This window comes from Protomyctophum bolini, assembly GCF_963924005.1.
Source record: "Protomyctophum bolini genome assembly, chromosome: 13".
Classification (NCBI taxonomy): domain Eukaryota; kingdom Metazoa; phylum Chordata; class Actinopteri; order Myctophiformes; family Myctophidae; genus Protomyctophum; species Protomyctophum bolini.
The window spans coordinates 7003291-7028933 of NC_137874.1; the positions used below are offsets into that span (position 1 = coordinate 7003291).

The 25643-nt window shown below is 41.2% G+C and overlaps 1 protein-coding gene across 1 annotated transcript; it reads right to left on the reverse strand.

Moving 5' to 3' along the window:
* Positions 1-251: 251 nt before the first annotated feature.
* Positions 252-25324, reverse strand: LOC308327203 (moesin-like). The gene is made up of 13 exons (XM_080780436.1): positions 24972-25324; positions 16491-16574; positions 15434-15529; positions 13099-13373; positions 12525-12608; positions 10852-10998; positions 10614-10710; positions 9881-10044; positions 9267-9397; positions 8629-8789; positions 7595-7687; positions 5915-6145; positions 252-3984 (listed from the first exon to the last, which is right to left on the reverse strand). The coding sequence occupies exons 1-13, from the start codon at positions 24981-24983 to the stop codon at positions 3820-3822; spliced, it is 1740 nt and encodes a 579-aa protein (XP_080636562.1). The 5' UTR covers positions 24984-25324; the 3' UTR covers positions 252-3819.
* Between the last annotated feature and the right edge of the window lie 319 nt (positions 25325-25643).

Genomic DNA, 25643 nt, shown 5'->3' on the forward strand with positions numbered 1-25643 from the left:
ACTTGTTCATTATTTTAGGTGAGAACCTTGTATAAGCCCTACTGTATATGGGTTTCCTTTCTCACCTGCAATTAGATAGTTACATTATTTCTGTTTTGAAACAGAGTTTAATATAACAATGGTGCTCATGAGGCATGTGTTGAGATGTATAGTGAAAATCTGACGAGTAATTACAGATGAGTAATTAACGACTGTAAGCCCTGCAAGTACGTAGTTATCTCAACAGCATTGTAACAAAGAAATTGACAAGATTTATTGGAAACAGAATGCAGGCTTCTCCTTTTATTTATTGTTGAATTAATTTTGAAGCAAGAAATGTCTACTGAATACCTCAAACAATGAAGGCACTGCCTGTTATCAAATCATTTTCACTACTAGCATGTTTTATCCTGGTGAATTCCAGTCCTTCATATAAAATTAGCTTCACTTTAAGAAACGGCAATTTGGCATCCACTTTTTTTCTTTCACAAATAGTCACTTCTTGAATTGGAAATGTTCAAATTTCATTAAATTCTTTATAGCCGATACCATATAGCTTCAGATATTACACACCATATGGTAAAGAGCTGAAGATAATGGCTGATGTAAAAAAAAAAAAAAAAAAGTACAGTATCTACACCTGTGCATGTCAGTATGTCTTAGCAGATGCAGTTACAGTAAGCAGCAATGAGCAAAGTACATACACAGTAAATACTGTATCGTGTGTTACAAATGACAAATTGCCCTTCAATGTGTACGAAATACTGGTGAGTAAAACCAATGACTTAATTCAAAGTCAACTGATTCTGTATTCTCTAAAGAAAAAGCTACAAATAAAACCTACAGTGTGAATAGGCAGAAACACTCTTTATATTATCTCACAGCATATTGTGTTATTGTGTGACATCCTATAATATAAGGACTTGTACAGTGTGTGTGTGTGTGTGTGTGTGTGTGTGTCTGTCTGGTGATTGACTGAATTGATTGGGAGTTGAATGGAATGTCATGTACCGTCGCTGTTTGAGTCTAATAAGTGTCACGCCAGCCTCCTCCTCCTAGCACAGAACTCGGCTGTTCCGAGTTCCAACTACCGCTACCAGGCCAAATAAAGATTCTACATAGTATTTTTTTTTTAAATATTAAAAATCTATTTCGGCATTTCCAAAAATCCCCTAAAGAAAACCTAAATCAAGATTTTAAGACACATATTTCAGAAACTTGTAACATATCATCCTTCCCATCTGGAACAGTACAGTATGCCTATTTTGGCCAATTTCCTTTTTTTCCCCTCTCTCTCTCTCTCTCTCTCTCTCTGAAAAAACGACCTCCCCACCCCAAGGAATTTAATTAAGTCATGAAGACTTATAGGGGAAAAACATATATGCTCTTCTAAGAAGGCAACCATTCTTTATAGCTTATAATGTGAACCAAATCTTAAAAAATACAATCTAATGTTCTTATTTGCTAAACTGTTAACAATACACTTTGCTCACATAAAAAAAAAAAAAAAAAAACATTTAAAATATGTCCAGCCCATAAAAAGTAATCTATTGTCCCATAATAATGGTTTTGCTGGTACATTTCTGCACTGTTTGGATTGTGTGTCAAAGTCATTTGTATTGGATGATATTACAATACATCCTGGGAATAGAATACTGTATGTATGTGTATTCTAGGGTAGACTGTCCTTCAACCATTCAAGAGATCGACTTCTACGCCGATTTTCACTCTGTCTCAAGACTGTGTCGTGTGAGAAAAGTAGCTCACATAACGCAGCACACTGTGTCGTAATCTTGCTATTTCCACAACAACATCGTGCAACAGAGCATAAATTGAGTAAAACAGGCTCATGATGTTTCGACGCATTTCACATTTACAGCAGCTTTCAAACATATGTCACATTTATATAATGAGATTAAGCATGAGACATCTCGAGAGTATCCAGAGAGATTCAAGCAGTCATTTTGTTCTTAGTGCTCTATGAGGCCATTTGATGAACATTATGTTGGACATCCATGTGCTTGCATAAGCCCCATAGATATTGATTAACCATCATAAGAATTTGATTGATAAACACATGATATTTACTTATAATGGGGGGGGAAGGATAGGTGTCATATAGGTGAAATAGCTTATTGTATAGTGAAATTAGTCTTTATAATACTTCATTGCCAATGACCAAGTGCCACGTGTGTTATATAGAGATGTTGCAAAAGCAATGCCACCCATGATGAAGAAACACTATGTTGACCACAGATTGAATATATTGAATATTCCTAAATACATCACCTGCTGGTAAACCTCTCTAAGCTCACACAAATAGATCAAATCCCATCTAAACCTTGGAGTATAATATATAGAGAGACGTCACCGAGAGGAAACACTGAAGCGAACCAAATTTGGTGGCCGAAAGTGGTATTGCACTATGGGCCATGGAACTATATGCATGGCGTGGGCCATACGTGAACGCGCTATTATGCTCCATGCGTGAACGCTATATGTTCCATACGTGAACGCGCTATTATGCTCCATGCGTGAGCGCTATGTTCCACACGTGAACGCGCGCAACGCTATATGAACGGCCCAGCACATTCATGTATGGCCCATAACCAGTCCCAGAATGCACTCTGTTCCAACCTGGAAGAACGCCTCATGCGCTGGGTGAGCATACTTGATGAGAGGAGAAATCCGGTGACATCTCTAATTATATATAACTCTATGATCTAAAACTCATCAAAAACCTAACTTTCAAAATATTGATATGCATAGGCTCAGAGGTCAGACAGTGTGTCGTCTCACATATAGGTATGGGTTGTTTTCCATAATGCAGTTAACCCAAAGAACAGAACAGCAACTTAGCATATTGTCCTTGTGTTTGTATTATTAAGCATTTTGCATTTTACGGCACACTAATTATATTGGAACCAGGAAGATAGACAGCGAAAGTTGATTCTCATTAACCTTGTTTGCTTAAATTACATATAATTTCAATTAATACATAGTGGTACACGTTATTGTATGGTTGTGCTGTAAAAAGATCAAAAGGGTCCTGTCATGTTTCATGTCTGCTACTGTATGGAAAAAGAGGCTGGTTAAGCTAAATAGAGCCAGCCCAGGCTAGACATGTCTAGGCTAAATTGTGTCAGTTCTTTGTGATGACGTCAGATTATATGGGGGGGGGGGAAGATAATGCTGAAATGACACTCTCCAGACACAAGCAATACTGTAAAAAAGTGTAGACGATTTGTGAGTATTGTGAAATGTAAAAAACCTTCGCCACCATACATAAACCTCCAGACAGACACTTTTTTAAATTTGTCTTGTGTTATGTGTTGGAGCGATTACAATGCATTTGGCTATGGGAACTACACACTTTCTTCAGACTTTGAAATTGTATTGGTCCAAGGAGCCTTTTATTTAATTTTTTTTTAAATTTACAACGGAATCATATTACATAAATGTGACATAAATAGGTATGGAAGTTATAAAAAAACCTTATTTCATGAAATATCACAAGCCCTGTTCATACCTGTGATATGTATAACCCTTATGAATAAAGTATTAATAAAAATACGTCCCTTTTCAACTGAACAACCTTTAAATTCAAAATGAAGGATGATAACCCCCCCCCCCCCCCACCGCTACAGACTATTCCAGTTTGTGACTGCATGTTGCAACGCTGCACTTTTTTTTTTGTAGAAAATGTAAATTGTGTATCTTGTCTATTCGGAAATAAAGACGCCCTATAGCTTTTGCGTGATGCGGGGGCTCAAGAAGACATTGGGGCAGAATGGGGCCTTGCTGTCCTGCCTGTATAGGCGGTCGCGGAACACTATAGGTTTACATACATTCAAACTCGTCGATGCGCTGTTTGGTGTTGCCCGAGCGGATCTGTCTAAGCGTCTTGTACTTGTCCCTTCCCGCGCGCACGTTGTCCGCGTGGATGAGGTCGTTCTGGGTCTTCATGGTCTCGTCCCGAGCGTTGGCCAGCTCTGAGCTCAAAGCCTGGGTGGTGATAAAAGTATAAACAAAAGAGGGTTTTTTTTAACAGTTGTATAACGGCGTGTAAATAAAACAGCCACACGTCACGTTTAATTCAGTCGTTCCAAAACTATTTCACATTGAGGAACCCCCGAATTGACATTTATATCAGCCACCGTGGACCCCCCCCCCATTTGAAAAGATATGCCCAGAGACCCCCCATAAGAGAAGATTATTTTACGTAGCAGTCATTCTCAACCCGTTTCATTTCCAGGACCCTCGGTTTGATAATGCAATACTAGGCTACGGACCCCCCCATTGAATGGCATTTCTTCTATTTCTGGGACCCAATTTATTTTAGTTAACTCTTGAGAGTGTACTAATGGAACCAATTTACCCTAACGGGTCCATTTGGTTCCATTTGTACACTCTCAGAGTTACAGACAGACCCATAAGGGTCCATTTTGTTCATGAACTATCATCGATAATTTAAAAACAACTTGCTGTTGACTTGTCTTCAAATTATTAATACTATTAATAGTGGAAAAAGTACTCTGATGTAGATGAAGTACTCTGTTACAAGTCCTGTATTCAGAATTCTACTTCTTACGTACAAAAGTAACGGCATCAGAATATACTTACAGTACAAAAGTATTGAATTTCATTGATTTTCTACAAGCTTCACAATGTGTCACGTCACAGACATCGTGACCTGACCGGCTATCGGATATTTTCAAACAGACAAACTAACATGGGCACCCTTGGAGGTGCGACAGGCCTAGCAGGAAGACCATCCCTCTGTATGAAATAATAAAATGAAATGGGGATTAATTGGTTGATGTACTGTGTATGCTATCTAAATCTACAAAGTGACTTGTAGCTAAAGTTTTCAAATAATTGTGTTGGAGTAAAAAGTAAAAATGTACCTCTGACATGTAGTGTAAAGTATTGAAAAATGTAAAATCTCAAGGAAAGTAAAAGCACCAAAAGAAATGGTACAGTACTTGAATACAATGTAGGCTACTTGAGTGCTTAAGTTTCCACCACTGACTGTATACGTCCCTTCAGTTTGAAGTAACCATTTCCTGGGTCTATATGCGAGGGACGGGACTCACGCAGTGTTGTTTTTGGCAGCAAATTTCTATTCTAGTTTAGTCACAGTCTTTGGACTGAAACTTAATTTAGTTTTAGTCACATTTTAAGTCACCTGGAATGTCTTAGTGTTAGTCTAGTTTTAGTCAACTAAATGTCATAAGATTTTAGTCGACTAAATCTACAGTTGATTTAGTCGACTAAAATGTATTTTGGCGGGCCTTGACGCCGTCGTAATGAGTGTTTTTTACACTTGCTGAAAATAGCCGATCTACAAGCTCACAACGCTTGTGAGCTTGTAGATCGGCTATTTTCAGCATGCAACCAAGCGTAAAATGACTTATACTGGATCTCTTGTCCACTAGTCCCTTCCTAACATTTTAGTCTAGTTTTTATTTGTCGACGAAATTGCCAGTATATTTAGTCTTATAGTTTTATTCATCGTGGCTTAGTTTTCATTTAGTTTCCGTTTGTTTTTTGTCAGTGAAAATAGGTAGTCGACGAACATTTTCCGTCTTAAGTTTTAGTCGACGAAAACAACACTGGAGTCACTCACGAGTTAGCCTCGGAAAACCCAGACGTTTTTATTTCCAGGGAGAAGAAAAAAGTGGGTCTGAGTCCACTTCAATTCGGCATAGAGTAGCGCAAACATTGCTCACTCTCTGCTGATTTCTGATTGTCTGCACCTTTGTAAAATTGACATACACACGCACACATGTACACAAACGCGCTCCTCTCTCTCTCTCTGTCGCTCTACATAATTATAGTCTCATGTCGCGCAGCTGCGCATATATTCTCCCGGCGGATCCTGCCGGGAGCTGCCTATGCCATAAAAAGCATAGGTGAGTTCCAGGCTACTCACGAGTAGATGCTGCTGCACGCGCTGGTTCTTCTCGGCCTCGGTCATGCGGTCCTCCTCGCTGCGGTCCAGGTTGGTGGCGACGGAGGCCGACAGCTCGGCGCTGGCCTCGTACTCGTCGTCGTTCTCGTCGTCCTCGTTCTCCCCCGTCACGGGCTGCTGTATGTGAGCCACCATCACTTGGTTCTTCAGCTCGTCTTTGGTCTTCTCCAGGTCCTCCTGCACCATGGTAGCCTGTAGAGGGAACACAATCGTTTTTAGTTCACACCAATCTGTGTTTTTCCGCGAGAGAAACAAGCGACCTGGTCTATGAAAAGAAGCCCCCAAAAAGAAGCGACTTGGCTACGTGAAGCACTTACTTTAAAGGTATATTCAGTGATTTCACTCAAAAAACCGTAGGTTTCGTTTTTGGCTGCAGGGACCCAAAGCCTTTCGTCCAATCAGGATAGAGTCAAAAACGAAACCTAAGGTTTTTTGACCCCCAGGGGTTAACTGGGGAAAGGGAGGAACTCCTTAATATGGTCAGCACACTCTATAGTAGAGAGGATTATCACGACAAAACAAAAAAAATAAGTGATATTTGAATTAAGTGAAATCACTGAATATATACCTTTAAACTTTCATACATCGGGCTATTTGAAAATAGCCGATCTACAAGCTCACGACGCTCATATTATGCTCTCCTCAGGAGAGACGTAAACAAAAAAAAACATCACAGAACTTTGTGGGTTTTGGAATATTTATGGAAGGTTCCGGGTTACCCTTTGTAGTTGAAAAGAGCCAAATGTTGAACCAGCGTACGTCACAAAGTATTGGTACATTGGTAGTATCATTCTATTATTCATTCTAATCACCAATCATTCATTCATTCAATCATTCATTCATTCCTGTATTTTCAAAATACAGGAACCACCTTATTCTTCTGATATCACAATGGGATACGAGACATCTTCCCAGGGAAGAGAACTTCTCCCAGCATGAAGACTGGAGCATGTTGTGGTTGTTGTGTACACTCACACACACACACACACACACACACACACACACACACACACACACACACACATGACCCCCCCCCCCACACACACACACACACACACACACACACACACACACACACACACACACACACACACACACACACACACACACACACACAGACAAAACAAGGTCCTAGGAATGTCCTTCCTTAGTACATCCCAAGGGGGTTGTAAGTAGTTGGTCAGAAAATGTAAACGTTTCACTTGTTTCCTTTTATACACAAGCGTTGAATGATTTGCAGCGGACATGAACAGCATGCTTACTAATGAGCAGGAAACATGGTGAATGTCATTTCTAAGTGATATTCTGAAGATCAAATTCTCGACTGTGAATGCTTTGGTACTATACTAGTAGTAATCACAGACCCAAATAGCATATTTATCCTCCGGTTTTCAAGCATATGCAGACAGACCGTAAATGTGCACTCTGTCAACCACATGCACATACTGTATGTATGCGCGAAAACACATACAATACACTAATACAGACACACATACTAGGGTATTATTCTTAAGCAGAATAGATTTCATGCTACATTTTCTGGGAACTGTGATCATGCACCTTTGTTGCCCTCATTAAGTAATAAAGTGATAGATATTAAATATTTCTCTTCTCATATACTGTATAAAATGTCAGACATACCCTCTCTTGCCACTCCAACGCTTCATCCTCCTTCTTCTTCTTGGCGTCCTCCAGTAGGGAGATTTTTGAGGTCAGGTCCGCCAACTCTGTGGCCTGAAGGGGAAAAGGTTTTCATTTATTTTTCTTGACATGACTTCACATTGGAATATCGGACCGAGAACTCGTCATTTTGCCACACACACACAGACACGCAGACACACGCTTTCAATACTTCATATAATGGAAACAAGCCCCCCGGGGGCTTTTTGTGTTCTCCTTTTTAGTATAATTTAGTATAAGAGGTTTGTTTTGCATTAGGCCAGGGGATTTTTAACAGGTGGTCCGTGGACCACTGGTGGTCCCTGGAAGTATTGCGGATTGTCTGGTTAAGTTATTATTAGGAGATTATTAGTAGTCAATGGACCATTGGTTGAGAGACAGTTGAATGGGATGCATAGCAAGTGTTACAAAAGCACTTATGTGGTCCCCAGGTTTATTCTAAGTCAGGGTGGTGGTCCCTGGTTCACAATCAGTTGAAAACCCCTGCATTAGGCCACAGACGCTCATAAGTCAGAGTTACGGACCTATAGTTCCTAACTATCAAACATTTTGCTGGGAACTCCCTGGAACGTACTCGAGGACCCCTGGATCCCCACTTTTCATTAACCCATTTAGGCCTGACGTAGAAATTAAAAAAATGTCTTCTAAATCTAAATTTAAAAATATAAAATTTTCTATATTAGTGGTGTTCAATATTTCATGTCAAGGACGCCCAGAATTATCTGTAATTGACCACCGAACCCCATCTGAAAATATGTTGTCCCAGGGACCTCCCCAGAAGTAAAGAATATGAGTTAAAAACGTTCTGCTCTGAAAGACTATATATTCAAAGATTTGTGCCACATTTTCACGATTTTTTCAAAAAATAGCAGACCTACAAGTTCGTAGCGCGGCACTCGGTGCCACGCTATGAGCTTGTATAGATCTAGAACCTAGAATGGGTTTTAACCACGTTTGTCCTATCAAAATATCTCTTTCCGGGGTGTGTCACCAACCAGGTGTTCTTGGTTCTTCATCTGGTTCTCAGACTGCTGAAGCAGAGTGAACTTGGCGTCCTCGGCCATCCTGAGGTCTTTCTCCAGACGCTCGGCGTCCTCGTTGGCGCGCGTCTTCTCCTGTTCCAACTCCAGAGCCTTCTGGGTCTGTTCCTCCAGATCTGTGTGTGTGTGTGTGCAGCCATGTCATGTTATGTTATGACAGTGCATTAACATATTGATGCTTTCTTGACCCATTTTGACCCGAGTTCGTTTCTAAAAATGTGTTCTAAATGCCGACAGTTTTCTGAAAAACCTATGTTTCTATGTCAGTCGTTCTCAAACATTTTCATGTCAAGGACCCCCAGAATTATCTGTAATTGGCGGCCGACCCCCATCTGAAAATATGTAGTTCCAGGGACCCCCCCCCACCCCCCGAGAAGCAAAGATTTGACTTAAAAACGTTCACTCTGAAAGAATATATTCAAAGATTTGCGCCGCATTTTCAACGATCTTTAAAAAATAGCAGATCTACAAGCTCGTAGATCTGCTATTTTTCAATAGCTAAAGTATAACATAATGCTTTTAAAACACCAAAATGGGTTAACATATTGTGAGGCTTTTTTTTTTTCAAGAGCTCGTATCGGGATGTCGCCCACCTTGTTGGGCTTTCTTCGTCTGCGCCTCGATCTGTTTTAATCGCTCTATTAATTCTTCCTTCTCCTTCTCAATCTTCTCCTTCTCTTTTTCCGCCACCTCCCTTTTCCTCTTCTCGTTCTCCAGCAGAGCCCTGATGGAGAGAGAGAGAGAGACACACCACAGAGTTCAGTGCATCTTAGTTAAAGTTAAAATCGATCCCAACTTCTAAACCACACAGAAGGAAAGCTCTGGGGTTTTTTTTATTCCCACAATGATCAGTGTGATCTGGTCTATAGGCCCAAACATGGATATACCAAACAAAGTGTTACAAGAACTACTTGAATAAACTTCATCAACTTAACTACTTTCCAAATTATGAGCGCAATCGTTTTGGACGAGCATGTTTTCTGCCATAGGTTTCTTTTACATTTTTAAAGTTTTTATTAAGCATAGAAGAGGGGTATGGACAGGAAAAAATGCAGTACATATGTTATGCTTCCTTTTCTATTTTTTACATACATCCAGAGAACAGACAGGAAACGGGACAGTTCTAATACATACATGGACAGAATTGTTTTTGAGTTTGTTTGAGTCATAGGTTTCTAACAAGGAATGAAGAACACCTACGACGTACCTCTCCATCTTCTTGTGGTTCTTCTCTTCCCGGGCCTGGGCCTTCATCTGCTGCACCTCGATGGTGTCTGGCTTGCGGCGACGCATGTACAGCTCGTGGTTGCCCATGCACAGCGCCAGGATGCGCTTGTTGATTCGAAGTCTCGGAGCGTAGAAGATAAAGTCCTGCAAATGTGCAACGTCACGCAAGTGTCTTTCAGAGAGGATGTTTATAGGCGAATTAATACTCGTGTGTGCTTTGGTGCGAGTGTTTGACCTGAGATCAGATTTAAAAAGAAATGTCTTCTGCATCCTGACAGTTTTCTGAAAAAGCTATGTTTCTATGTCAGTCGTTCTTTGATTTTTCAAAAATAGCAGACCTACAAGCTCGTGGATCTGCTATTTTTCAAAAGCTAAAGCATGGCATAATGCATTGCTAACACCAAAAGGGGTTCCCACCCAAAATGGGTTAATACTTGTGTGCTTTGGTGCAAGTGTTTTAACCATTTGAACACTATAGCATCCTCTATTCCGGGGCTAACATTCAGAGGAAATAGAAGATCTACAAGCTCACATGTGAGCTGGTATATTGTGCAATTTGGCCGAAGATATTTAGTGTAGCCCAAAAACGGGAGGGGGCTTAGTATAGGGCTCTTGGTAATCCTGTCCATCTACTGTAAGTATATGTGGTTCATAATTCATATGTGAGTTTATTGGACAAGCATGCATTTTATGAGAGATCAGGTAGTACTCACAGGTGCTTTCTTGTCAATCGGTTTAATGACGAACTTCTTGTCGTTGAAGGAGATGTTCCTGATTTCACTCCAAGGAAAACCAATTTTGGGCGTCATTCTGTTCATGGGAAAGCAAAACAATTAAGGCTTTGGGCATGGTTCCTATTTTTCTTTGCTTACTTTTGTGACGGACTAACTAATTTACGTTTTGTAAAAAAAGCCATATCAAAACCTTATTATTATTTTGCTGGTCACTCACTTGTCATTCTGCTCGTAGATGTTTAGTCCCAGGGCGTCCACCCCCAGCCAAAGTTCTGATCCCTTCTTGTTCTTGATGCTGAAGTAGTTGACTCCATACATCTCTAGATCCTGAGCAATCTTCAGATACTCCATCATGGATTCCTCTCTTGAGTAAAAAAAAATATGTTGGGTTTTCATTAGCTCTGGTCCATGGCATTCTACTGCTTCGATTCTGCCCTGCAGTAAGGCTATGTGACTATCAGTATTAAATCTCAAATCGAAATCAGACCAGCCTCTTTTGTGGAAATCTCACGAACGTTTGACCTACTCACCAATAAAAAGACGGGTTGTGTCAATAGAAAGCCTACTTTCCTTAGTGGACGCACTCTGAGCCCCCCACCACATAATAAAAGAAATCCCTTTTTTGGCCAAAAAGTACCGCGCTACGAGCTTGTAGGTCTGCTATTTTTGAAAAATCGAAGAACGACTGACATTTTTAGAATCTGATCTCAGGTCAGAATGGGTTAATCAGACCAGTGTGTGTCCAGTGGAAACCTCGTATGAATCTGATCTCAGGTCAGAATGGGTTAAGCCATTAGTTAGAACTATACATTGCAGTCAATACGTGTCTCGCTGATTACTGAGCTGAGTGACTGCTTGGCAAAGAGCGGGCAAGCCAAGCTCATACCGTCCCAATGACTCAACACATTGTGTCAGTTAAGTGTGAAGGTCTATCCATAGCTATACTAGGCACTGGCCAGCTACTGTAGTCACAGTGTGACCGCCATTGTCGCTTCTATAGCCTATAATATATATCATCTACAAGAATGTGTAAATGTCGGAACCGGTTTCAACATGGCATGTATTAACTGAAAGAGGATGTGCAAAAATGTTACATCACCTGACTCTTCAATGACTGAAAGAAAACGAGTCTAAGAAAGGAGACAAAACTGCCGTTTACAGTAAACTAAAGTACTAACGTAATTAAACCGGCACAAGGCTAGATGCTTGACTATATCATCATCTTTTCTATTTTGGAGTGTGTGTACTGCGTAACTGTCTTTGTGGGCAACAGTCAATTAATTATCTGCAAACTGGGCAGTAAAAGGTGAGAAGAGCACATTTCAACCCCGAGGACATATTTCTCTCAGATCACTCCTTGATTTTGCTACCGTTTTGCTACATTCTGGGAGAGGAATTCTTGTACAAGAATGTAGCAAAACAGTAGCAAGATGTTGACGATATATAGGCTACCGAGGAACTGCAGGAGATGTCAAGGCAAAGGGAGAAAAAAAAGGACCCCGAGCATTTTGTTCTAGATTAAGACTCTGTCAACACCTCGTCTTGGAAGGTAGCATTGTGTGGTAGAATTGTGAGAATGTGTATTGTGAATTGAATCATCACGTCCAGTCATTTGTCCCCAAGTGAACAATGCTTAAAGTTTAGATAATTTAAGCCGACAATTCAGTGATGTTCTGTGACTATATACCGCAGGTGCTGTGTGGTTTGAAGTACAATCTAAAACGTTGAAAACTGGCGAGGCTTCCCTGAAGCCTGAACAGAAAGACTTCTTTGTGGTTGGCATGGTGTGCACTGAAATGAGTTGAGATGCAGGTTGAGCTCAAGAACGCGGGGAGCCGTGTGTGTGTGCGTGTGTGTGTGTGTGTGTGTGTGTGTGTGTGTGTGTGTTACCTAAGCATTCCCTTGTGTTCCTCGTGCCACACCTGAATCCTCTCCTCCCATTGCTCCTTGTTGAGCTTATGCTGGTCCAGCACCCTGAAAACATGAAACACACACACAGTATGATGACGAGTTACGCAGGGAAAGACTGAATATTTACAAAAACAACGCCTGAAACATATCCTTCGCGTCTATATCGGTATAGCTCTATTCGAGCTTGTTTAATTATTTAACCCATTTTGACCTGGGAACGATTCTACAGATGTCTTCTAAATCCTGACATATTTCTATATGTCAGCGGTTAACGTTCGCTGTGTGAAAGAATATATTCAAACTTTTGGGCCGCATTTTCACGATTTTTCAAAAATAGCAGACCTACAAGCTCGTAGCGCGCCACTCGGTGGCGCGCTATGAGCTTGTAGATCTGCTATTTTTCGATAGCTAAAGTATAACATGATGCTTAAAACACCCAAAATGGGTTAAAGCGAACAGAATGCGAGCGGTCCCTTCGGTGAGATGGACAGACGTGCAGATACTCTGTAACTTTAACAGCTAAGCGAGGGAGAGGCATGGCTTTGGGACTGACCTTTGAGGGAGAAGTTTGTCACCGGACAGGTATCCCGTGGTGTGGACGTCCTTGTTGTAGTCGGCGTACTTGGCCTGCACGGCGTACGACGCCAGCAGGACGGCCGTCTCCGGAGGGCAGTAGATGTCGTCGTTCAGGATCCCCTCTTTCACCTGCAGGAAGAACAGCCGCTGCGTGGCGTCCTGGATCAGCTCCTCGGAGACGTCCTCGGGGTAGAACTTGCCCCGAAACTTAAACAGCAGCGGGCTCTCTTTCCTTATATCCTGGGCCGTTACCTAATAGGGCGAAGGTGTGACACAGGTGGTAACACTTTACTAATGAAACTTAAACAGCAGCGGGCTCTCTTTCCTTATATCCTGGGCCGTTACCTAATAGGGCGAAGGTGTGACACAGGTGGTAACACTTTACTAATGAAACTTAAACAGCAGCGGGCTCTCTTTCCTTATATCCTGGGCCGTTACCTAATAGGGCGAGGTGTGACACAGGTGGTAACACTTTACTAATTAAACTTAAACAGCAGCGGGCTCTCTTTCCTTATATCCTGGGCCGTTACCTATAGGGCGAGGTGTGACACAGGTGGTAACACTTTACTAATGAAACTTAAACAGCAGCGGGCTCTCTTTCCTTATATCCTGGGCCGTTACCTAATAGGGCGAAGGTGTGACACAGGTGTTAGCACTTTACTGATGTTCCACGCGAGCGACAAAGCTTTTATAGTGTAGTGCCTTTTTCAATCGAGGACGTTTTATGGCTAGGGATTATAATGATTAACCATTAAACAAACAATGCGGTTTATAGTCGATTAATTCAATTGGTTACATTATTAATTGATTATTATTTATTTTGTCCATTCAAATCTGGATACAGTTTTCTAAACATTGATTTAACCCATTTTGGGGCGGGAACCCCTTTTGGTGTTTTAAACATTATGTTATAATTTAGCTATTGAAAAATAGCAGATCTATAAGCTCATAGCTCATAGCTACGAGCTTGTAGGTCTGCTATTTTTGAAAAATCGTGAAAATATTTATTTCAGAAAACTGGAGGATTTAGAAGAACTTTTCTTTAATGTCAAGGTCAGGCCTAAATGGGTTAAGGAATAAATGTTTCATGTACTGTAGGCCTATTATCTATTGTATTTATTCTATTTACAGTACATAGTCATAGGCGAGAGGATTCACACATCATCACAGGCACTATGATGTGTGAATCCTCACGTTACTTATATTGCTCACGTGAAAATAAACCTTTCTTTTGGAAAATATGGAACTTTTTTTAATGGGCCACAGCAGACATGCAGGTGGTTCAATGAAATCAATTTACGTTTTTAAACGAGCATCTGTACATGAAGCAATATTTCACTTTCACAACATGTTTGGAGTCATTTTAACGTCTACGCTGGCTTTCGTGAGCACCCCAGACCGTTTGATTCAGTATTTAAATATTTGATATTCATCATTTATCAGACACGCCCCCTTACCATTCAAACTCCACCATGTTAGATTCATTGAAAACCCACCCCTCCTTGGTTCGGATGACTGATATTGTCTTTTCTTATGCACAAGAGGGCCAATAACTGTTTTCCTTCATTTTATAATTTTTCGTTCCCATTTCCAAAAACATTATACTGTAAATACATTAAAAAAAAGTAATTGAATTAGGTCGACCTAAACGTCGCGAAAGAGCAACATTTTGGGCAAGTGTCTGACAGTGTGCGGGACCTTTTCTTTGTTTTTCAAAGATACCCTTTTTTTTCAAGTAATTGAAAAAAAACAGCCCCCTCACGCATTACGGCCTACGAGCTACACCGCAGTCTGTGAAAATAATGCGCGTGCGAAACCCTCCTGGCTACACCTGATCTGTGTGGGGCGCGCAGATTTGCCCATTGGGGGAATATCTGTGCACGTGGGCTGTGGGGGCATACGCACTTGAAAAAAAGACCCGATCCTATTTTTAGAGCATGCGTATCTGGGACTATATCCGCGTGTCTGGTGTAGCCAGACATTGACATACGTTGGATCTTTCCTAACGCGATGTACACGTGCACTCTGTGTAGCTCGGCCGTTAGAAGGACAATATGAGTCACCAGATCCATGGACATGTATGTGTTTTCAATTAATCTAACATGGTTAAAATGGAGTTTGAAAGGAAGGGGTGGGCGTGTCTGATAAAATGAATATCAAATATCTAAATACTGAATCAAGCAACTTAAAAACTCTTTGGGGTGCTCACAAAAGCCAGACAGCCAAACGTGTGAAAGTTAAACATCGCTGCTAATTCATGTTTTGGCAAAACAAGTTGCTTGACAATCGACAGGAGAAAAAAAAGCACTCACCTTCTTATTGAGCTTCAGCCATGTAGAGAAACCCTTTGTATCCTGGTATTGGAGGCCAAAGTACCATACCTCACGCAATCCAATTGTCTTTACAACCTAAAAGATATATATTGAAAAGGTGTAAATATAGCTTATTTGAAAATTCACAATTTCAGCATTTCACATTGTCATAAGTTTAGCTTCACGTGAGTTCCATGAGCCGTGAACCCCAGTTTGGGGGTTAACCCATTCTGAACGGGAACCCATTTTGGTGTTGGCATCATGTTATGCTTTTGCTATTTTTGAAAAATTGAAGAACGACTGACATTTTTAGAATCTGATCTCACTGTCAGAATGGGTTAATCAGACCAGTGTGTGTCCAGTGGAAACCTCGTATGAATCTGATCTCAGGTCAGAATGGGTTAAGTGTCTTGCTCAGGGATTCCTCCACACATTGCCTGGGCCAGGATTGGGAATCAAACCTGGGACCATTATGTTTCCCAGGTAGGCTACCCATTCAACTATGGCTGCCCTGCATAACTTTAGTGATTGATGTGTACCGATTTCTGTGGGTTTTGGACAAAATCTGCATTACTATAGTGACTGCTGTCACAGGCCTAATAGTAATGGTGAATTTTATTTGATGGTATTTTATGTTGTATATAATGTAATCTGCCTTGTGTAAGGATCTGGAGTGTATTAGTCAGTTTGGTATTCACTTGATCATTGTTTGCAAACCGTCATGTCGGTTTATTGTACAGTAATTGTTTATGTAAACTGTAAAAAAGTGTCCTGTAAGTCCATATGGGCTGGGCTCCTTCGGAAGCATGACACTTAAATAAAGAATCAATCAATCAATCACTAGCAGCACAATGTGCGTTCAAGCCAAACGTGACTCACTCTAGTTTAGCGCCATAGGACATCATTTCCAATTGCACACATGATTTCTCAAAATCTATATTGGGGCAGATTCCAATTAATGAAAATGTAACTGCACTCAGCGAGGATGAACCGTGCTGATTTTGGTGACCCCATAATAATAATCAGTGGTTGCAGCAAGATAATTCCTCCTACCTACCTGGTCAAAGAGCTGCTTTCCCGTTGTGTTGGGCTGAATGGCGAACTCCAGCTCTGCGTCCATCGTGGTCACTCTCACGCTAATCTGTAGACGGTCACAAAATCATAAGACGAGACAAATAAATTGATCGTGACGTTATGAAATTATCACTCCTAGATTTGAGAGAGACAGTTTATGTCCATGCGTCTGAACCAAGGGGGCCAGTGAGGCGCTTCAACGTTGGAAGCACGGGGCCCTAGTGGTGAGAGGAAAGGACTGCAGGCGGACCCGTGGATTCACGACGAGGAAACCCCGTGCAGCTGGGCTTTAACATTGAGCGCTCGGTTGCACTTCCGCATGCTGAATCGGCGGAAAAAGGCGGAAATAGACGGTCCTTCCGGGTGCTTCAAAACGCCACTGAGCAACTTCCACTGACATGAATAGCTTCGCAGCAGATCAGTCTCTATCCTTTTAATACTCTATGGTCTGAACCAACCAGTGATAGTGTTATAGTTTACTTTTTTCGCACTCAAAAAAGAAAAAAGAAAAGTATTAGAACCAGAACCAAATGTGTGTTTTCAATTAATCTAACGTGGTTAAAATGGACGAATAACGTCGGTTACGTTACTGACGTTATTGAAGTTGCAATGAGTTTATATAGGAGAGGGGGAGTCTGACAAAATGTATTGAATGATATTGAATCAAGCAGCATAAAAACTTAACTGGGGTGCACACAAAATTCATTGTAGACATTAAAGTGTTTTAAAGTGAAATACCCCTTTAACCCATTCTGGGCAGGAACCCCTTTTGGCAGATCTACAAGCTCATAGCGCACCACTCGGTGGCGCGCTATGAGCTTGTAGATCGGCTATTTTTTGGAAAATCGAAGAATGACTGACATAGAAACGCATAGCTTTTTCAGAAAACTGTTTAGAATCTGATCTCAGGTCTAAATGGGTTAAGAGGTTAATCCGACTAATCAATTCAGTCAACTATAAAGAATCAATAATAATTGTTCTGTCGACTCATTGATATTATGGCATAAATGACCAAAGAGCTCACTTCTTTCTCCATTATTCAATTAACCAATATGTCTGAGTCATATGTCGGTTGCTTTGTCAGAGTACCCGTTGTACCCGTCTGTCTGTGTGTGTCCCTTTTGTGCCCATATATGGAGATGTCTGTTTCTAATTGCGTTTGTCCACCTGTGTCCCTTTTATGCCAATATATCATGGAAATATCTGTATCGGTCAGTCCTTGTTGCTTTGATGCCCAGCAGCATTGCCCACATATGTGATGTCATCAGTTTATGCCCATGCATCATCACTACATGCATATCCCCCACATATGGGCCATTTATCCGTTTTAATTTCAACATTGTTCCAATTGCATCCGCTCATGTCTTTGTGTCGTCGTCATCATCACTTCCGATCGTTGTGTCATTCTGACGACATGGTAGATAAAGAGAAAGATAACGTCCCTCGGGAGATATACCATAGAATCTCCTACAGACATGGCAGTCTGACTGACTGACTTGACTGACTGTCTCTCTATAGAAGTGAACTTATCTGCCAGGAAGTAACCACATCCTCTGGTGGCTACGAGCCTATGAGGCAGTGCCACAGCACGCTGTGCTTCTCCCCCGAGAGCAGCTTTAACATCCTGTTATGTAGCACACACTACTTGTCATTTCTTTTCTCAAGTGCGGTAGCAGAATTTCATGGCTTAGTAGTATATTATAGGAACAGATTGCTTGATTGCGAGGTCTGATATTTTGAGGGGTCTACTTACAGAGAACACCACGTGAAACACAAAGGTTCAAAAGATGAGAACGCAATCGGTTTAGTTCGCTAAAACAAAAGAGTACATGCCGAGTATTTGTATTCTCGCTCTCACTATGTTTTCTACCCCTTTTGGTGCTTTAGCTATTGAAAAATAGCAGATCTACAAGCTCATAGTGCGCCACCGAGTGGCGCGCTACCGCTACGAGCTTGTAGGTCTGACATAGAAACGTAGCTTTTTCAGAAAACTGTCAGGATGTAGAAGACATTTTTAGAATCTGATCTGCAGGTCAGAATGGGTTCATAATATACCGCACTGTGTGTAAAGCGATAAACTATGTAGGCATTTTTCCCATCCTCTCAGAGATGACAAAAACGTCACTATGCCTGTATGGCCAAAAAAAAAAAACGAGGCCCACGCCTGGTCTGACCCAACAATGGTATGCATTATTTTCCAGTTGTGCCCGGCTGATTAGAGCTGCGTTCTTTCCCCATTTGTGTCAGCAGCCAGGACCCCCATTTTACTGCCCAGCCAGGACACTTGTTATACGCTGCCACGTCCTGCCGTCACTATAGCTGCACACAGAGGAGAGCAGCATGGAGGGGAGAACAGTTATGGTTGGAGTGATGCCTACATTCCGTGCTTTGCCCCTTAAGCACCACTTGGATGCCAAAAGGGCATCATGGCATCTCTTATTAGGATGACATGGTACACACACACACACACAGTGAAGTCCTCGGTGTTAAGTGAACTCTGGGTCTCTCGGAGTTACAAATTGATATACATCTAACACAGAGGCTTTACTGTGTATTGTTGTATAACATGGAGATTATATTTACCCTCTGCACTGGCTGCACTCGTGTTCATCATGCAGACTATATAGACGGACGCTTTTCCTGAATTAAAAGAGTTCATCTTGCGTTAAGAAAAGGGGAACTGAACTGAGAAACAATTCGGCCTGATAAGGGTGGAAACACTTAAGACACTATTATTAGCACATGCACAACACCCCCACTCAGGATCCGGAGGGCCCACGGATAAGGGGGGGTGTGTGTGTGTGTGTGTGTGTGTGTGTGTGTGTGTATATATATAGTGGACAGTATCCTTTATTTTATTGTTAACAAAATACTGTGACCACCAAACATACCGGTAGTTGCTTTGGTTGCTGATGTGATTTCTAATTATTAGCTATTGCATTGTGAAAGAGGATGTTAACTTATAACTGATGAAAGGTGTATGAACATGTATATGTACTTTATACCCATTACACAGATTGGATAATACAATTTGGATATAGCAGGGATGCGAAGATTACACTGAAATATATTTTTTGTTTGTTTTAGCTCATCTGGTTCAATTAGTTCATAGTCGATGCAGCCGGGTGAATGAATGCCACCTTATCAACCCACTTGATCAAGGTTGGAAGGTCAAGCAATGATAATAATGATATTAATAATCAATATAAATTATACTCATTTCCAGCTGCAGATTTGGAGGACCTCCAGGATCCAAACTACTGTAGTAAAAACCCTTATTCCACGAACATAAAGTCCTCCCCTCCAAAATACACGTCACATTTTCCATGTCAAATACATATCTCATAGATGAGCACTTACTCTTAGTCGTTTGATTTCACGGAGCTATATTGCAGATGTTCCAAGTATAAAACCAGTCCATATCAAGTTTGCTGTTTGTCTCTGACCACGGCGAGCTTACAAACTGTTAATCTGCTGCGCTATGTTGTGCACTGCAGAATTCTTTTAATCCCTTGCCCGCATACCTCTGTGTTTTCCAGTTCACCATCTCTGCTTTGCCATTCTTTGTTAAATTGCTGCTGTTCCTAACGAGAACAATTTATCTGCAATGCTTTCAACAATGCAGGGGTTCCGTGGTAAGTTACGGTATGCTTACATTTTGTGTGAAGAGTTCATTCTGTTGATAAGATTGATCAAATAAGGGATTGACTATCATTTTGATTCTTCACCAGTTGTGACAAGACACAAGATGGAGTGATGCTGAAAATGATCAGTAAAGCACATCATGATGATACTAATGGTTAAATTGCTATCGTCATGAAGGCCTGTTGAAAGATACTGTGCTGTCTAGTGTCTTGCGGACATTTTTAATGTAAGCTTTTGAAAGACGTTCATAATGTCAGAGGGAACACAGCGTAATTTATAGTGTGTTCAGTGTTTTTAAAGCATGCGTTATTAAGAATGGAATGTCTGTGCCTGAGTCAATGTACTGTTTCAGGGTCCTTTTTTCGCCAATGATAAGCCAGATAAACTACTGGAAAATGCTATGTTCAAAATGTTTAAGTTCATTTGGGCACAAATATATGAATACAAAAATAAACATAGGCCTGTATCTTTATCATGTGTTCTGTATTGGAGGCTATACAGCAGAACCAGCAGCACCATGCTGGGTGTTTCAGGGAGGAGAGGAGGTAGCTGTGAAACCCCATATAAGGCAGCAGGCTAGAAAACTACTAGAAAGGAACTGATGCAATTGCAGAGACCTTGAGTCACAACACGACTTCCTTGGGAAATTGACGTGTTGCCAAAAGTAGTCCAGCAAAGGAATAGTTTCTGAATAAGCACTAGTTTTTGTGAAATGCCAGAACGAAAATAATGTTGGCAACTAGGCTACACTTGTCAAACTTTAAACGGCAAATGAGAATAAAAACTAAAATCCGGCGAGTGAAAAAAAAAAAACTAATAATGAATTACTTTCATTAATGAAGTAATGGCTACATAATTCTAAAGACTATGCAAAAAACATTATTCCATCAACATGTACATTTCAGAATAATTGTTGCCGTGGAACTGCAAAGAGAAAAATCACAAAATGTCAGATTATTTATACTGCTTTAACCACAGATCCTGTCTGCAGTGAGCGCTGAGCCCTCCTTCCTAAGGGCGTACCTCGGCTTTACCACCTCAATGACTCTTGCATGTCAAAGCTTCCTCCTTTCACATCTTATGCCTCGTTTACTGCACCTTGGCACTGTGAGCTCTTTAAGACTTAAAGTTTAAGTAAATCCCTGGTTGCGTTGGTCATAATATCATGTCCAGTTCTAAAACGGGTGCTGATAATCTCTGGTGTGATTGTGTTTGTTTATGGTGTTTTGTCTTCTTGCATTTCCCAGTCTCTGTCCTCCCCTATTCGCTTGTGCCTATAACGATTAGTTTCTTCCAGCTGTGGTCCTGAACACCTTAACCTATAGGCACTAGTTTGTATGCTGTGAAAGATTCATCTGGCATACCTTCATGTTATAACGTATACTGTAACTTCTTTATATAACTTCTTCCACTCAAAACTCAAATAGTTTGAGAACATTAGTTTCCGCCCATGTTCTACTTGCTACACTACCTAAAGCATTTCCTCTTATCTAAGGGCATTGCTTTGTTCCGAGCAGACTTGTTTGTTCCAAGAGTCAAGGCCTCTATGACAATGCATTTTCCCCTACAAGAATCCCCATGTCTACAGCAGGCAGACTGTGTTTACTCTACTGAACTGCATTTTCTGGGGTCCATGTCTGTCCAGTTGGTCAAGTGTAGCTGCAACACTAATACATATACAATCAGATGTGCTTCAAATGCATTTTATTGCTGAAGGTGCTAAAGCATGTTATGCCATTGTGATGTCACCTACGCATTTTTGGTAGATGCTGTTTTTCTTTTCATAACTTTGTTCATTTGTATACTAAAATCAGACCCATCTGAACTGAGTGGTACTGTACTGTACTCGTGCTGTAGAACTGTACTGTACTGTAATGTACAAGCCCTCCTCCCTGGCTGTGTGTGTGTGTGTGTGTGTGTGTGTGTGTGTTAGGCTGCGCAACAGCGACACTTGGTGGTCAACAAGCGCTATTTCCGTACTCAGACGGACAGACACAGCGGCAGATCCAGCCAGGGACACACATTGCTGTCTATAGGAGCGGCTATAGCAGCACCACTCAAAAAAAACGTTTAAGGAGCCTCCTTTTGTCAAACAACCTTTTGGGTAGATTTACTGCTCGGATTAACTGATAGCCCACAGCATGAGGCAAGGTTGTCCTGATGACTGATACTGATAGCCGTGTGTGTGTGTGTGTGTGTGTGTGTGTGTGTGTGTGTGTGTGTGTGTGTGTGTGTATACGAGCTGATTGTTCTAGAATAGATGTATTTACTGAAAATGTAACATAGTGCTATAGTGTACTCTAATTGTGTGTGCACAATGCACTGACTACAGAGCCTGCCTGATTATTTGACTTATGTGTCCCGATTTTTAGGTGGTGTCGAGTCGACCATTTTCAAAAATAGCTAATCTACAAACTCACAACATGTTGAATGATGCATGGTGATCGTGTAGATCTGTCATATGTTTTTTAATGTGAGACCTTAGATCTGCAAATCTTGTACACACCAGTTAATGATGTGGACAATGCTGTAAACGACACAAATCCCACAACATCTTTTCACATGGGGATCCATGGCCAAATACATATTGATGTGGGTATCCGAAATCAGTATTCAGCATCGGTCCCAAAAACTCTGGCACTGGTCAGGCATTGATATTAAAGATAAGATGTATGTGTATGGGGTTCAGGGAGGAATTCTCAGCCTGTGCACATGATGGGACCTGTGCACAATCTCATTGGCACCTATACAGCGTGTATCTAACGCCCGGGATTTGAACTCGGGCCTCCCACGTGAAAGTCCAACATCTTAACCACTAGCCCAAAGGGATATCCCTATGAACTGGAGGAGATATGTACTGCTACATATAACAGATCGGAGCCAGTTCAGAGTCCTGGGTACATTAGCCCTATAGCCCCTCCACCCTTAGACAGGAAGCCATTTTTAGCTGTCATCTAATAGTGTATTATTTGTTTTTCTTTTCTTTTTTAAAGGGGGGAAAGGTTAAGAATTCTTCTATCTTGAATGCTCCCATGGCCTGGGTGAGAGAGAGGGTTTAAAAAGTGTCGTTTAGATAGAAAGCACATAGAGGAAGCAGCACCACTCTTGCTTATAGCCATGACTTTATAGACTTAAAGTTACTTAAAGTTTAAGTAAATCCCTGGTTGCATTGGTCATAATATCATGTCCAGTTCTAAAACGGGTGCTGATAATCTCTGGTGTGATTGTGTCTGTTTATGTTGTTTTGTCTTCTTGCATTTCCCAGTCTCTGTCCTCCCCTATTCGCTTGTTCCTAACGATTAGTTTCTTCCAGCTGTGGTCCTGAACACCTAACCAACCTATAGGCACTAGTTTGTATCTTAGTGCCCCCACCCTTAGACAGGAAGCCATTTTTAGCTGTCATCTAATAGTATATTATTTGTTTTTCTTTTCTTTTTTAAAGGGGGAAAAGGTTAAGAATTTTTCTATCTTGAATGCTCCCATGGCCTGGGTGAGACTGAGAGAGCGTTTAAAAAGTGTCGTTTAGATAGAAAGCACATAGAGGAAGCAGCACCACTCTTGCTTATATAGCCATGACTTTACTGTATACTAGACTTAGTAGGTGTTTTCTCTTATTGCTCAACATCAGCATAATGGCTGTTACACAATTTCCAGATTTGAGTGTGTATAGTAAAGAAAACGTGCTATCCAGGGAGGTTTTAGCAAACAAAAGTACACAAGAAAGTGAGTTGACAGAGCTATGACCTTTGGTAACATTAATAGTTGTGTTTGTTGTTTGTATGAATGGGCATGCAAGCCTACCGGTATATGCTAAAAAAGCAATGATTTAAAAAACCCCAAAAAACTATAAAGGATGGCTGTTATTATTCATTGAGGTAGAATAGATGGAATTAGGATTTATTATGCATGAACAACACATTAACTTACTGAGACGTTTGCCTTGAAAATCATTGAGGACAAGGAGGGGGAAACCTGCCCTTGTAGGCCAATAAACTGCTGGCCCAGAAACGCGTCAACCATGTTAACAGAAATGTGGTAATAGTTCCCAAACACAAATTGCCACTCAGTTCTATATAGTGCAGTGATGTCACGCAATGTACATTTTAAACTGCACCACAAATAGAAGAATACCCATGTTGTGGATAAATATGATGTCTAAACTGTAGCCTATAGGCCTATAATAAGGAAATAGCCTATATAAGGGAATCATTTGGTTGGCATGGCTTTTAGTTTCAAACCAGAAGAGGCAACACCACTCTCCTAGGCACTAGTCACTTTTTCCATCTGTGCGTGTTATTTTTCTATGAATCAGTAGGCCTACTGTATCACAGGCAAACTAACAACAAAGTTTCCTCATGATCGTTCTCAACAATTCGTTGTAGTCCGTTTAACACACTGGGCGGAACCCCAACATGATAAATCAAATCCCTCGTTGCTAGAGTTAGTTCAGCTCATTGTAAACGAGAGGCCTAGTTTGTCAGGCCACAAACTCACTTCCGTTCATTTATTCTTCAGCTATATTTAGCGTGATGAGCAAATGTGATTTGAAACTTTTTCAGTTGGGAATGGGATCCGCCCTGTTAGTCGCATTAAAGTATGATAATCCACGTAGCCTAAATCTGTGAATAGCCTATTATAGATAAATCTGATGAAAATAAAGTAATGATGATGAACGCACGCGCGCGCGCGCACAGAGAGAGAGAGAGAGAGAGAGAGAGAGAGTCAAGAGAGAGAGAGAGAGATAGAGGGAGGATATTTGAATATAACAGACTGCGCAGGCAATGGCATAGAATGAAAATATATAACAGTTAGATCTTACCGTCTTAGGCATTTCTGCTTCGTCCCGGCTCTGATTTATTATTGAAAAACAAAAACAAACAAAAAAGTTAAATTGCGCAGAGAAACCAAACTAACGGGACACGAAGAAACTTTTGCCCATCAGAACAATGGCATGGAATGTAACGTCCTCGCGACTCGCAACAAACTTATTTGCGCTGAGCTACTATTATCAATATCTCTCTCTATATATAAGCTGTTCTCCAGGTCAGCCTAGTGTGAAACGTTTGTCCGCTAGTACAGGCTGTAGCTGATTCTTTGTTTGGTGTTGTGTGGAGGATTCAGTGGAAAGCAGAGGGGGCTGCCCGCTTGATTTCCTGCTAACGGTACTGTGGCTGAAAAACCACACCCAAGCCAATGACAGGACCCGCACAGAAAATGAGTTTTCGGGCAGCAGACTCCGCCTGCAGCCGCATCGACTGGGATCTATTGGCAGTCGCAGCTTACCCGATCCGGTCCAGAGCGGAGACGGAACCTGTTTGAGTACCGTGCATGTATGTGTGTGTGCGGAAACCACCGGATACAGTAGGCGGGTTCCAGAGCGGATCTGAGAACTGAGCGGTGAATAGAAACCATATGGCCGGTGACGCGAGGTTAGCCAAAAAATCTCCTCATCTAATGCTGATGATGTGCCGTTTATTTAATCTCGCCGTTA

Excerpts from the sequence above, each read along its gene's own strand:
- LOC308327203 (XM_080780436.1), bottom strand. Across the intron at positions 9,398-9,880 it reads AACCACAAGAAGATGGAGAG|GGCTCTGCTGGAGAACGAGA; the intron begins GTACGTCGTAGG and ends TCTCTCCATCAG. Across the intron at positions 8,790-9,266 it reads GACGAAGAAAGCCCAACAAG|ATCTGGAGGAACAGACCCAG; the intron begins GTGGGCGACATC and ends ACACACACACAG.